This window comes from Protomyctophum bolini (assembly GCF_963924005.1).
Source record: "Protomyctophum bolini genome assembly, chromosome: 18".
NCBI lineage: Eukaryota > Metazoa > Chordata > Actinopteri > Myctophiformes > Myctophidae > Protomyctophum > Protomyctophum bolini.
In genome coordinates this window covers 9,781,770-9,797,198 of record NC_137879.1, presented here as the reverse complement: position 1 = coordinate 9,797,198, position 15,429 = coordinate 9,781,770, and the positions used below count along the sequence as shown (strand labels likewise).

The 15,429-nt window shown below is 41.0% G+C and overlaps 1 protein-coding gene across 1 annotated transcript; it reads left to right on the top strand.

The window, feature by feature from the left end:
* Positions 1–494: 494 nt before the first annotated feature.
* Positions 495–7,083, top strand: rgrb (retinal G protein coupled receptor b; the record flags this gene model as incomplete). Its single annotated transcript, XM_080789340.1, has 7 exons — positions 495–561; positions 2,521–2,677; positions 3,105–3,226; positions 5,521–5,674; positions 6,458–6,575; positions 6,730–6,843; positions 6,940–7,083. The coding sequence occupies 7 exons, from the start codon at positions 495–497 to the stop codon at positions 7,081–7,083; spliced, it is 876 nt and encodes a 291-aa protein (XP_080645466.1).
* Positions 7,084–15,429: the final 8,346 nt, after the last annotated feature.

Sequence of the window (15,429 nt, the reverse complement as noted above, 5' to 3'; positions counted from 1 at the left end):
CACACACACACACACACACACACACACACACACACACACACACACACACACACACACACACACACACACACACACACACACACACACACACACACACTCTGAACCTTAGATAATGTTATGTCCTCAGACAAGAATTCTGTGTTCATTTTGACAAGGTTACCCATTAAGGTTAAGGTTTGACAAGGTACCCATTAAGACCAGAGTATTCAATTCTACAATTCTAGCACGGTGCCAGACCATAGCGCAGCAAATGCGCAAACCTTTGGTGCAAGTGAAGCCTATGAAACTGTGGGGGAAAAGTATAAGATCCCAATTGCATTCTTCGCCGGATTTCAAAGGGTTTACAAAGATTAGTGTCCTTTGTTAGCGTCATTAGTATACTTTGTCACGTGAAAGAGCCTTTATAAAGGGGTCTATAGTTGCAATCTGTGGCACTCTGTCAAACACAAGGACTTGTGCAAGGACTGGTGCACCCTAACATTTTGCATTTCATAATGGCATTACCGGAGGGATTCGATGACTTTGATATGTTTGCATTCGGCACAGCTCTTCTCGTTGGAGGTAAGTACGAGAGCACCAAAGCTCCACAATCACATAGGGTAATTTACCCAAAGTCTGATGGAGTGTATGGGTGGAATGTGCATTTCACTTGTGGTGTGTGGCTTTGGATAGATTCGATCATGGAAGTTTTGGAAGAAGTAAAAATGCAAAAATCTAAATTGATGCAGTGGAGGCCATGATGACCTGGTATCAGGTTCAATGTTTGCATATTATTTTGCATTTATTGTGGTGATGATACAGTGGCAAGCTTTTATAGGGTAGACTACATTTGAGTCAAAATAATTGCTGCAAAGTTTTAGTATAAATGATCTATGCTGACATTGTGTTGATGAACAAATCAGAGACAAGGACATTGGACAGGTGTCCTATCCCCAGCGATCCAAAAACATGCTGAAATGATGGATACACACTTTTTTATATAAATATTATAATTAGGACATAAATGCTTTCTATTAGCGATATCATATTTAATCTACCAAGCCAGTTAGTTAGCTGTTGGATATTGCTGTTAGTATTTTTGCTAACCTAACAAAAATTACAGTTGATTAAATGTATAGGCTATAGGTAAAAAATAAACGTCATAGTTACTCAGTGGTTGTAAAAGTACTCCATTTTGTGGCCTATACTTAAATAAAAGTATCAATACTGCAATGTAGAAATACTCTCGAATACTCCCCATTTAGGCCTGTGAGGCCGATTCTAAAAACGCCTCTAAATCCTGACATAAGGTTTTCTGAAAAACTTCAAATATTTAATTATTTATATAGCAGCATCAAAAAAAATTACATTTTTGAATTTTTGGGTTCCCGCCCAGAATGGGTTAAAGCACCAAAAGTAAAAGTAGGCTATACCAATTATGCAGAATGTCCCATTTTACAGGTTTCAAAAGTGAAACACGTCGCGATGCTGCGCTTTGTGAGCTTGTAGATTGGCTATTTTCAAATAGCCAAAGTAGGCTATAATTAGCCCATTCTGACCGGGCACCCATTTTGGTGTTGGCATCATGTTATGCTTTAGCTATTGAAAAATAGCAGATCTACAAGCTCATATCGCGCCACCGAGTGGCGCGATACGAGCTTGTAGGTCTGCTATTTTTGAAAAATTCGAAGAACGACTGACATTTTTAGAATCTGATCTCAGGTCAGAATGGGTTAATCAGACCAGTGTGTGTCCCGTGGAAACCTCGTATGAATCTGATCTCAGGTCAGAATGGGTTAGGGCTGAAGTGGTAAACTACTATATGTGTTGTAATAATAATCCAAATCTACTCCACCACTGCTAATTGCCACTACTTCACACACAGACACGGCTCTGTTGGTGACACGTACTGCCCATGTGACTCATGAACAGGGAGCTTAGAATGTGTTAAGAGAGGGGTTCACTAAAACTAAAATGTGATTATAATTTGGGACATATTTTAATAAATAAAACATTATTTTAGCAAATTTGTATGGGAGAGTCTGTTAGAGAGTCCGTTATCACAAAGTTATTAGCACATCTGCAGTAGTTGGAGCTGGTCTTTCTGCCTTGAGAAATTTAGACCCCATGATGTTGGGTATGGACACCACTTCTTGACATTGTCAAAGTTATTTGAAGCTGACGGTGTACCGGATTGGACACTATCTGAAAATGTGGTAATATCCACAATAGCCACTACTGTACAACATCAACATAACAATAATGATAAAGCTAAGGTAATAATAGGACAACAAATAATTATTAGCAGCAAATACATCAACATAACACAAAAACATTGGCAAACAGACATAACCGTGTGTACGTGTCTATAATGTAGTTTGGACATTGTTGCATCGTTTGAACCTTGTTTAAAATTGGTCATACACAATCACAATAAAACTTTTCAATGGGCTGAAGTGACAGTGACAATAATATCCTTGTGCTTTGATGTGAGAAGTTATTGGCGATTGTTATTAAAGTTTTTTTCTTATGGGTTTTCAGGCGTGCTGGGATTCTTCCTCAATGCAGCATCAGTATTGGCTTTCCTCCGAGTGAAGGAACTGCAAACGCCAAACAACTTCTTAGTGTTCAACCTGGCCCTGGCTGACATGAGTCTGACCTTAAACGCCCTGTCAGCTGCTTATGCCAGCTATCTCAGGTACCAAGACTCTTTGAATTAATTTGAAACTTCTAACAGGGATGAACATTTCACTATTGACATTTATAGAAGGCCCGTCGTTCTTTTTGCCTAGTGAAATCAATCAGTACAATTAGCTCTAAGCTATAGGTTGTTAGATGCAGTTATCTTAACCAATTTCAGCATAGTCTACTGTACCAATAATTGGCTATTTCACTTTAAAACACGTCTAATTTGTAATTAGCTTGATTTAATATTTAGACATTGAAAACTGAATATAGGCACTTACGTCACACGACTTAACATGTAGATAAAGTCTTAAATAAATCACGTAACTCATTATAATCATGTTTATGTAATATTATTATCAGGTCATTCTCTCTACAGTATATGCATGATGTAAAAACAGTATGAGTGAGATGTTTACCGTTTATCCATGTCCTCCCAGAGGGTGGCCATGGGGCCAGGACGGCTGCACCTACCATGCCTTCCAGGGGATGATCTCAGTCCTGGCCTCCATCAGTTTCATGGCTTGCGTTGCCTGGGATCGATACCACCAGTACTGCACCAGTGAGTGTACCGTCGTATGACAATGCCTGCTGAAAGAATATATATTCAAAGATTTGCGACACATTTTCACGATTCTTCTAAAATAGCAGACCTACAAGCTCGTAGCGCGCCACTCGGTGGCGCGCTATGAGCTTGTAGATCTGCTATTTTTCAATAGCTAAATTATAACATAATGTTTAAAACACCAAAAGGGGTTCCCGGCCAAAATGGGTACCTTCAACCTGGCTACTCTTATGGGCATGCATGTCATTTTAAGTAAACAATAAGATTTTTGTCAGTAAAGAAATTATACAATACATTGAAATAAGGCTTAAATGGTTAAAGTGTTCACCCAAAAAATGACTTATTTTATATGAATTACACACACACCACACCATGGCCAATAATTTGATCATCACAGAGTCTCCGGTAGGTAAGAGACTCCTACTGAGTCTCCTATTGACCGATTTGATTTGATTTTTATTTAGCACATACAATAAATTGATAAAACATACAAAAACAGGAGGGAAGTGATAGGATGAGGCGAGAAGCCCAAGGGTCTTAAATGAGGCCTATATGTAATATATAATAATATCTAGAGCATGATTGTCAACACCAATGACCCGGACATCAAATAACACAACCATTTCACCAGAGCCAGTATTGCAGATGTGGTCCGGTGCTCCCTGCTTTTAAAAGTAAAGTGGGCAAAGGCTCATTCATTTATATAGGAGCCACACAGTGGAATAGCCTGGGATCCAGTGTTAAACTGACCTCCAATTTGAGGATATTTAAACAGAAGACAAAAAAATGGCTACTGGAAAAGGTTCCCCTATAAAGGGTCATCTTAGAGGGATGGATAGGGATGTACTTGTTGTGTTGTGTATGTCAGTGGTTCCCAAAGTGGGGTCCGGGGACCCCCAGGGGTACCTGAGGGAGTTCCAGGGGGGACCCATCTATTTTGTTCATGTTCATAAAGTGCTAAAGTGTTTAAAGCAGTGGTTCCCAAACTTTTTCATGTCAAGGACCCCCAAATTGACACTACTTAGCCTGTGGACCCCCATTTGAAAAGATATGCCAGGGACCCCCATAAGAGAAGACGTCTACATTTAGACGTCTACATTTAGACGTACACATTTAGACGTCTGTATACATTTAGACAGTGTCCCCCCGAGTGCCTCCCCAGTGTCCCCCCGAGTGCCTCCCCAGTGTGCCCCCCCCCCCCCCCCCCCCGAGTGCCTTCCCAGTGCCTCCCCAGTGTGCCCCTGAGTGCCTCCCCAGTGTCTCCCCAGTGCCTCCTCAGTGCCTGCCCAGTGTCCCCCAGTGTCCCCCCAGTGTCTCCAATAGCAATACAAGAGCAATAATACAAATTCATCTTAATGTATTAATCTTATTAATTAATTAATCTAATTAATTAATTAATCAAAATTGCGGCCTGTGCCCAGCACCATGCCAAAGCTTTTTCCTGCAGGAAACACTGCTTGTGGTTGTAAATATATTGTTATCCGTGTTGCGAGGATGAGGGGGTACCTGGAAAAATATCTACCCCAAAAGGGGTACCTGGTCCAAAAAGGTTTGGGAACACCTGGTGTATGTAATGTATATGTACTGTAGGGCCAACATGCCTTTCTTTCTATAATCATTCACCAGAGATATACGGTTTAACGTGCTCACACTTTGGGACTTGGGCGTCTTGTTGTTGTTTACTCACTTGTTGTAGCCTATAGTTGTTTGTCGATGGCGATTGATGACTGCAAGGTTGGTATTATTGGTAGGAGTTTGCGTTGTGTGAGTGTATGGTTCAAAATAAACGGGGGCAAACAAAACAAGAACAGGCTCCAGACATAAACTAAATAAAGGTCTCAAAAAACAGACGAGCGCAGGGTTCGATAACAAATAATAAAGTAGGCTACTTTTCTTTCTTTCTTTCTTTCCTTTCTTTCTCTAACTGCACTGTTTGTGCGTTGCGTGCAAGCTGTTGAAAATCTGTATCTCTACTGGCGTCTTTCTTCCTACAGCTGTGAGCCTGTGGCTTAATTAAAGGGAACCATGGTGCCATTTCTCAAGGCAACCAGTGGGGGCGCCATTTGGTCAAATCAAATAAGATGGCTCCTACATGTACTGTTATGTATTTGTGATGTATTTTAAAGTATTGTTCCGTTGAGGACCTCAGTGGAAATAAGTCTTTGGACTTTTATGTGTAATCCTTGAATCGCTGATTATAATGTTATATTATGGATTGCTTTTCAAAATAAATCAAAATCAAAACACCTCTTTCAAATCAAGCTGCTCTTCATGTTGACATCCTCCTGTAGGACAGAAGTTCTTCTGGAGCACATCTATGTTCATGTGTGCCGTCATCTGGGGGCTGTCCATCTTCTGGGCTGCTCTTCCTCTCTATGGGTATGGCGCCTATGACTTTGAGCCCCTGAAGGTCTGCTGCACACTGGACTACACTAAAAATGACAGGTATGTATACACGGACTGAGCACTATTGTATTTTACTAAATGATGATGCCACGTATCCCAGTGCTAGTATAGATCAGTGGTTCTCAACCAGCTTGTCAGGGTGGGGGACAGGATCTCCCAGTTCAATTATAATTATTTTGGGGGGGGGGGTTGCAGCCTGAAAAGGTTGAGAACCACTGATGATCAGTGTTGGAAAGTAACTTTAAGTAATCTTATTAACTTTTTCCAGTAACTAGTCATATAACTAATAACTTTACATTTTGAGTAATAATATTACTAATGTGTTACTATTTTCCAAAAGTAACTATTTTCACAAGCCTTGGTGCTACTGTGGGCTTGAGTGTTGTCAGCATTAATGGTAGACTGGGTTGGGATCGAGTTGCTTTTCAGGCATACGGAGAAGATGCGCACTTGTCTGTATGCATGAATTATTGGATGCGGAAGGGCAGGCCTTAAACCGTCCGGAACAAACTGGGTAGTGTGAGACTTTTGGGGACAAAAGATGCAATTTCTGGGGACGAGAAAAATAAACTAACTGGTTACTTTTAAGTAATAGAAATATAACTTTTTTTTTAAAGTACCTAGTAATAGTTAATATATTATCTTTTGAGTAACCTTTCAAAAACTGCTGATGAGTAAAACGTGTTGATTTGATCAGAACCCAACTGATCCATAGTAACAGAGCATTTCTACATTACAGTATTGCTATTTTACTTTAAGTAAAAACTTTGAGTGCTTTTTCCACCACTGCACATGTGTTTATTAGGTATATGTAATCCACAGCAACTACACAAACTACCTGACGAGTCTGGTGGTTATCTACCTGCTGTTCCCTACCATCACTCTGTTGACCTCTTATCAAGCCATCTTCAAGCACTTTAAGAAGATGCACAACCACAGGGTAACTATACAGTTTTTCACTGGTTCAAACGCAGTATTGCATAAATTCAGGTTGTAATCCATCCTATTATGTATAAATACGTTTGTGTATTAAATGCTCCGTGCTGTTAAATTTGCAATGTAAAGTGAAACTTTATCCTTGAACGTCATTCCAGTTCAACACCAGCTTGCCTCTGAGGGTTTTGTTTATGTGCTGGGGTCCCTACATCATCCTGTGCATCTACGCTTGCTTTGACAACGTCACGTTCATATCTCCAAAGCTAAGAATGGTGAGATACTGTGATAATAATATAGATGGAATGGAAGGGAATCACATTACTATCAGTTGGTATTGAGATGAAAGCGTGTTTCTGTTCCCCCTGTAGGTGCTTCCGGTTCTTGCAAAGACGAACCCCATCTTTAATGCTCTCATCTACTCCTTTGGAAATGAGTTCTACCGACCAGGGTTGTGGAATTTCCTTACCGGAGAGAAGATCGTTGAAACAGTGATTAAGTTAAAAGGAAGATAAAAGGAATCTCTTATGACGTTCTTGCTAGAAATAACAATGTACTCATACAGTATTAATAATTAATATAATAGGTTCCACATTGGAAGAATGTTTTTTTTTGGTACAGTGTCATCAGGTCAGGTCTTATTAAGGCGACCTTGAAGAGATGGTCCATTAAAATCTGTTATATTTATATTATTATTTATATGAGGAAAGGGTCGCACTAAGAAAGGTCAATATGCTTAGTTTATAGTTTATGCCATATTACCAAAAATAATTGTCCGGCCGGATAATGAATATTATCACTTGTACAGACTGATGAAGAACGGGTGGTCGGAAATATTCTGTGCTATCATATATCATATGAACTTCTCAACTAAGCAAAGGGACTTTTACTAAGTGTGACCCTTAACTAATATAAATGCTGATAGATGACTTGGACAACTCGCCAGTCGGTCAGAGCGCAGTGGAATACCGACAAACAAATTCAGCCGAGGTCACCCAAGGCTATATCCTTGGACCCCGCCCTTTTCTCATCTACACCAAATCTCTTGGACGAAAATAGACGATCTATGTCGCGCTGTGAGCTTGTAAATCTGCTATTTTCCGTTGATTGTTCACCCCAGAATAGGGGTGAACGCTATAGGATTCATTACCACCTGTATAAACTGACTTCAGAACGTTAGACCGAACGAAACAGTGTGACACATACATGGCAGCCTGCTGCCTACACAACACACTGCACGTGTTTCAACTACTGTACGAAGTGAACTACAATCTGATGCATCAGAGTTTGACTTCAACATGTCAGGTGCTGTAAGAGCAATTACCCCATGATTCCCAATGCACCAAAGGTGCTCTGCCACTGCATGATGTTCGTTTTTCCCAATGTTGACCACTTGCAATAAATGACTGTGTTCCCTTTGACCCATTCTTTGATTTACCTATTCCCTTTGGAATAACTGCAATCGTTGAATAGCCGTGACCACTGCAAAAAAAAAATGGTCACCCTAATTTCTACAAGTGGCAGCAGGTACATTCATTACGGGTTACCCTGTCATGGGGCAGTTGTCTTAGTAAAGTTGTCTTTACTAAAGCATAATTATACTTTGTCATATGACCGTGTCACTTGCCAAAAATGAATCTCTAGTAAGTATAAATCAGAGAAGCATGCATAAGGTAGGCGTGGTTACTCTGCTAAGGGCTAACCCTGACAGACGGTCAGAGTTCATTTGGAATAAAGAACAGACAAACAAATTGACTAATTCAATAATACATTACTGTTATCGATTAAAGTCGCTTTGTCTTATCTATGGGATGAACGCAAGGAAATGACCAGGTAATTACATCTATTAAATACAACACATTAAACAAAACAGACTGTAAACATAACCTTGGCTCCCATTGTCCATTTTTTTAATTTATCATCTGTCTGTTATAGACCCGTTTATCATATTGAATGTGAGTGCTCTACTTTTTGAAACTTTAATTAAAGCTGTACAGCAGCCAACCTTTGGCCGGTTCCAGACAAAATCAATCGAAAAACAAATCTTGCTAGCCTTTTTCCAGGACTGACATACTCTATACCTGCAGTAAAGTGCAAGCATTTAATTTAATTTTATTTAATTATTTACTTTAGCTCATGGTTTGCATTAGGCTTTAGGCCAACATAGCATCATCTCTCAAGCAGAATAAAACCTATTAGGTCCTGCACTGTGACGTCTGCGCTACACTGTGAACTCTAATAATCCAGTCCCTGTGTGTGTGTGTGTGTGTGTGTGTGTGTGTGTGTGTGTGTGTGTGTGTGTGTGTGTGTGTGTGTGTGTGTGTGTGTGTGTGTGTGTGTGTGTGTGCGCGGCTGCGCGCGCGCTTGTGCGCGAGAGAGAGCCTATAGGCTCTTAAGTCTGTGTCACAGTAACCCTGGTGTGACTGCTGCACTGAGTGCAGTGAGAACGGCTGAAATCCTCTGACTGTCAGCTTGTCTTGATCAGGGACAGGGAGTCAGCACTTGCATTGAGGGTTATATAGGCACACAGTCCTATAGAATTAAAAAGGCATGTTGCCTGATTGCAGAGGAATGACATAACAATGTTAACTCTTGAACTCCAGCATCAAGTGCACGCTATAATGAATGATCATGTGCTCACATAATGTGGTACACAATTTTAACTACCCTGTCTTTTATTTTCTTGTCATTTTCCATACACACAAAAAGTTTAAAAAAAAATCTCCTCACTCATTAGTCACCAGAAGCAGGAACGTGCGTGTTGAGTCAAACATGAAGTTTGAAGTTGATGGCTTGGTAACTTAAAAACAGTAAGGTGCACACAAAAGTAGATAAAAAAGAACCCAGAAGTGTTTTAAAGTCAAATAAACATTATTTCCTACAGAAGGATATGGTCTTCCTGCTAGGACTGTCACACCTCCAACAGTGCCCATGGTGGACTATGCATGGCAGGGTGTCATCTTCCCTGAGCCAGGCCTAAACCGGACCGCATACCAAAAGTCAGTTCAGGACAAAACAAAAGGCAATTTCAATTTGGAAGAAAATAATGGTCTAAATTTGAGGGCAACAGCAAGACAAAAGGTTTTCAGCTTAATTATCAAAAATTAGGGTTATTAGGAATCAATATAAATGATCTCAAATGTTAATGCATCTCCTCTATGATTTCTGGTGCGTTCATTCTGCTGAGCCTCTGTCCAATCCGACAGATTATTAACACAGACTTCAGACTAAGAATGGCCTCTTGCAAACTATAAGGACTGCCTTGCTGCCTGCGTGTGTGTGGACTAGTGGTCTAATTCAACGGCTGTTAGATAGAAAACATAACATTAGCAGTGAGCTAACAGGACGTCAAATGCACACAGCCACACACAGCTTAATTACAGTATGTCCATGTTGTTTTTGCTGCGTCAGGATTTAGTTTGCCAACCACTAAGTGAAATGAAGGTGATTGTGACTGTACATAAAGGGCCATGCACATGGACATGCACATGTTACTGTTAATAGGCTATACAGATGGAATTCCGCAGAGTATTTGATACACTGCAATCAATGCATAATGTATAATTACTACTTAAGTAAAACATGTGAGTACTACTTCCATCACAAACACGTGTCAAATAAAGACATCTGGCGTCTCAATTCAACGATGTAAATCAGCAAAAGCACGTGCTGCATGCAGTCCCACATGGATTAACTCACACAGAGGTTGATTTTAATCAGGCTCATTCTGGTCATAACATCTACACTGTAACTAGATGCACTCTCTCGAGATGCCAACTTGCGGCTTGCACACAACTTGTGCGCAACCAGAGCGTGCCATGAAGTGCGCAGTGCGCTCACCACTGCTGGACACACTACAGCTCACCCATTCTTGATAATTGGGATATATCGTGTCCGTTTGGGGATATGACGATATTCTTTTTTTCTTTCTTTTACTAAATGCAGCGAATTTAGTTGAGTGCATTTGTGAGTACATGTCATGCTCCTCTAACACAATTCCAAAACACATTTCAACTATACATTAGGCAGTTTTCTTTGTATATTTTAAATACTGCTATGAAGTGAGTATTTTCGTTGTTCAGTGTAGGACGTCCTGGGAAGAACTGTCTGTTCTGTACAACGTGTCGCTGTGTGAGGTCCCTCACTAATGCAACCGGATGACCAGCTCATCGACAAAGATGCCAGCAGCGAGGACGAGAAGCATGACCCTGAGAGTCAGGCCACGCCGTACCACCAGCTGTCTGCATGACAGAGCCACCCTCACTGTAATGGCAGCTGCCACATCCTCACCCTGACCCGAATCAAGCGCTTCTGAGACCACGTCCGCCTTCTGAGAGGTCAGAGAACCCGATCCAGTGCCCAGCACCTCCTCCAGGGATATGATAGAAGACCCTGATTGGGGGAGATGCAGAGATGGGGAACAAAAAAGGTGTCATGAGAGTGAAGCTTCCCAGTGTCAAGAGGCCATTATCTGTTGATCCGAGCGTGGTTTGATAGCTCAAACATGAGATGCTGGTTCAGCTATCAGATGTGTTACAGCACATGGAGGCTTATTTTTGCTGTGAACTGTGAAGAACATTTCAAAACAATTCCACAAAAATGTCAAAGGTTTGTTCAGAGATGTGTCAGGATTCGGAATAGGAAATTACTTACTTTTATTTCCGATTCCAAACATCTCTTTCCTCTCTGTGATTGGGACTCCTGCTCTCTCCGATGCCTAATTACGGTACAATAATTATGTAAAGTAGGCCTACGTCAAATTGTCAGTCCAAGTATAAGTTGACCGTTTTAAGATTCAGTGTATAATCATAACAGCATTGTAATGATTACATACAAATACAATAAAGAAAATGTAATGTAATGAAAATAAAATAAAACCTATGAGTCATGACATTTATCCATGGACAGGGAATACCATAGATCGGCCAGTATTAGGTTCCCAAGTTGCATCGTTCTCAAGTAGGCTGGCCCAACAGGTCTAGTTTAGATAAATTAGCCCTTCGCTAAGTCCCTCCCCAACCCGTCCTTGTCCAATAGCATCGAGGAGACAGGGCAGGCTGTCCTTCTCCCCCATGGAGATGCATGTTAAATGACAGAATTTATCCATATAAATAATCAATCATTTCAGTAGCAAGAGCATCAAAATGTCTTCTAAATCTAGTCAACCAGGTCTGCAGTAGGCTATACACTGGACAAATTTGCATGACATTATTTAAATAAACTAGAAATTCCAGGAAATGACAGAGGGAGAAATCTACTTTTAACCACCACCCGACAGGAGCTTTCATGTTGCACGGTAAGACTACGGCCATTAGTATTATTGCCTGGTGGGTCAGTCGTGTAACTTTCTCGACGTTAAGCTGTGTATATGTTCAACAACACAGTTATACAAAATAACATTGACAGCAATGAGGTGGTGAAAGCTTGACCTGCATAGCAACAGTTGCTAAACTATTTGGATTGGCATTGGACAATCGCTTTTTGGGGTGGGATTTAGCAAAGGAGTTATTGTGGAAGATTACATACTGTATGTTATTATGTTATCTACTCCAATGTCTCTAAATGGGGCCCCCTCATTCATACAATAGCATCATAATATTTGACTGTATGGTCCTTTAGTATGTGTTACTAGTGTTAGGCCTTACCTGGCTGGGACATTATCCATTATACATTTTTCTTCTTAACTTTCAAATTTATTTGACAATTCTTTTGCAATTGCTCGCGGTAAATACTGCTGAAATGCAGGTGAATGTCCCAGTTCTGTCATAATTATGCGTGTGCTCTGTGTAAAAAACAAATTAAGAAACATTTGCATGTTGGTGGCCCAGGGCCCTTTATCTCTAGATCCGCCTATGACAAATAGGCCTAGTGTGCACAATACATTCAATCATTCATAATACACACTAGACATGTCATCTCAAACATGCATGTTTGAGAAAATAACGACATTAAAGGTACCTGCACACTGCTGCCTTTTTTCGGATTTTTAGCAGCGTTTTTCCGTCGTTGCTGTCAATAGTGATAGAGGGTACATTAATAGTTTACAGAGTAAGTTGAGAGTTATTTGCTTTCAATGTATGACAGATTTGATATATCTACAGACATAGAGCAGGTAAATTCGGGTTTCGCTATATGAAATATCGAGTCGGATTATGAATGTATTACTAATAATAACACAATCTTAATTAGCATTCCAACCCTAATTACTCTATAGTGAGTACATGGTACATCCAATGTAATTCTTACCACTGGTCCTGCTAGCTTTAAAAGTTGAACTATCTCATTCTTGTAGTCCACCGGTATCCAGGCGGTGATGCATTTAAGGAATGGACCACAGCATACATGGGAATCATTCTTATAATGAGTAATAACATCCGTTTGTCCATTTACTGAACTTTAAGTTCACACCTCAAGACAATGGCTCTACCCCGTTGGAAACCTCAATGTACGTCACTTAGTATACGGCAGCCGACAGGCTTCTTTTGTTTAAAAAATTGCTCAATACTGACAGCCGGTCAGCAAGTGGATTCATGAATGTATGTATATAGAAAAAAAGGCTATATACCAGATTTCCCACCCAAGGTGTCAAAGCATCCAAAGGGAGACAGTAGCCAATACAATTGCAGGAGAGCTTGTGCAAAGGTGAATGGGTGCGTACTTCATTTTAGGTTATTATTATATACAGTATAGATGGCGTATACAAGTTATACAAGCTAAACTAGTTTTTTGTTTGTCTTGCCTTTCTCGCAAGCTTGTTTAGGTTGTGAGTGTCGCATCGCGACGCATATATAGGCTAGAGATCTCCAGGCCAAACTAAAGTTTTCAAATAATTGTAGTTGAAATACTCAGCTAAATTACAAATATACCTCAAAATTGTACTTAAGTGTACAGTAGTCAGTAGTAGTACTTAAGTAAATGTACTTACTGTACTTACTGTAGACTGTAGAAGCCCCAGAGAGATCTCAACGGGAGCGCGTGTATTTGCAGGGTATCGACACAAGATGTCGCCACAACCTTGTGTTATAAATAAAAGCGTCCTCTCGAGATGTCAGGAGATGTAAGAGTGCATAGCGACAGCGTACAAGTTTACTTGTTACTTACTGATAAACGTTCAGATTTTCTTTTTTACCGCCTTTTGGTTTCATTGCTGACTGAAACAATTGTGGAATGAGCTTAATTTATTCTGTATTTCCTGAGGGTGTTTGCTTTGGCAATGTAAACGTATATGTTTTTTCATGCCAATAAAGCCCTTTGAATTGAAGTGGTGCATGCTTGGCAAAATAAACAGATCTACAAGCTAACAATGCCATGCGTCGCATTGTTAATGCGCTGTCGTTACCTTGTAGATCAGTCTTTTTGTTGTTGCAAGCGACACCGTCATACTTCGGAGTATAAATGAGGCTCGAGTCTCTGTGGAGCTGTCCACCACTGCGTGGTGCTGAAAGAAAGTGAATTCAAACTCGATTGCGCGTAACCGCCTCGCTCTCTCTCTCTCTGTGTGTGTGTGTGTGTGTGTGTGTGTGTGTGTGTGTGTGTGTGTGTGTGTGTGTGTGTGTGTGTGTGTGTGTGTGTGTGTGTGTGTGTGTGTGTGTGTGTGTGTGTGTGTGTGTGTGTGCGTGCGTCACGAGGCGCGGACCGGAGCATGCAGGCCACAGAAGTGCACTGAAACCTCACACGTCATAGACAATGACGTGATAACTAATGTCACAGCCTGCTATACCACTAAGTCAAGAATAAAGATCCACAGCTGGACGTTCGTTATAGTTTTTCTCGTTGCTCGTTGTGTGTGTGTGTGTGTGTGTGTGTGTGTGTGTGTGTGTGTGTGGGGGGGGGGGTTGTCAAGACTAGACAAATTGTCAAATAAACTAAGTAGGCCTAGGCTATACAAACGATATAGGAAATGCAAAGTGAACAGCTTCACAATTTCAAACCATTTAAATAAAGGAAATGTGGTATTTGAGGTGATTCTGTGGTGATTTCGCTATACTAATATAGGCACACCTCAACACAAAGCCCTGCCACTATGACTATAATGCTGTCCATGGCTAATCGAATCCTATAACGACTATAGATCACCATGCAAGGTAAGTATATGAGCACAAAGCATATATACGTTTGCCTTTTAAAAGTCAAGTCAGTCGGTGAACACATAGGGGGCGTGAAGGGGAATTGTATTGTGGTGATGCTCACACGCTCTTATTGGTTAAAAAGGCTTGCCATGTTTGGGAATTAGCATAAGGGACACAACTGGCAAAGGATCCACTTGGGGGCAAGCTGGTGATGCGTCACACGTACAGTCCCTCGGTGGTGAAAAAGAAAAAAGGACCACAAAATACACGAAACCTGCGAGCCAATGTGTTCCAATGGCAACGAAGCCACCCGCGGTCTCAGAGCTGAACGCAAAGCGCACCGCAGGTGACAGGAGATATGAGCACTGGAACCACAGACCCGGGGTGTCCTGAGTGCGCCAAGCCGCTCGCAGAACCGCGCAAAACTAACTTTTCAGCCCAGGATTAGCAGCCAACGCAAAGTCTGCACATTTGTTGTGCGGAAAGTCTACGATTTCACCACGTCACTTATCTCCAGATCATGAAACAACATCAACAAGAATGAATGCCTGAAGAGAATCTATACCACCGATGAAGCTAAGCAGCACCCCCTCAAACGGAGGAAAAGTTCCACTGCTGCGGCTGTTCTTTCGCTCAGACGAGGTGAAGAGACGGCCGGGAACCATCAACATAAATGCATAGAGAACATGCATTTCAGTCTGTGGTTCTGAAAGCAGTTATTGTAGACGGGAGAGCACAAAGTTTTGCATATAGCAAACGTTTACTACCCACAACAACAACAACAAAAAGCAC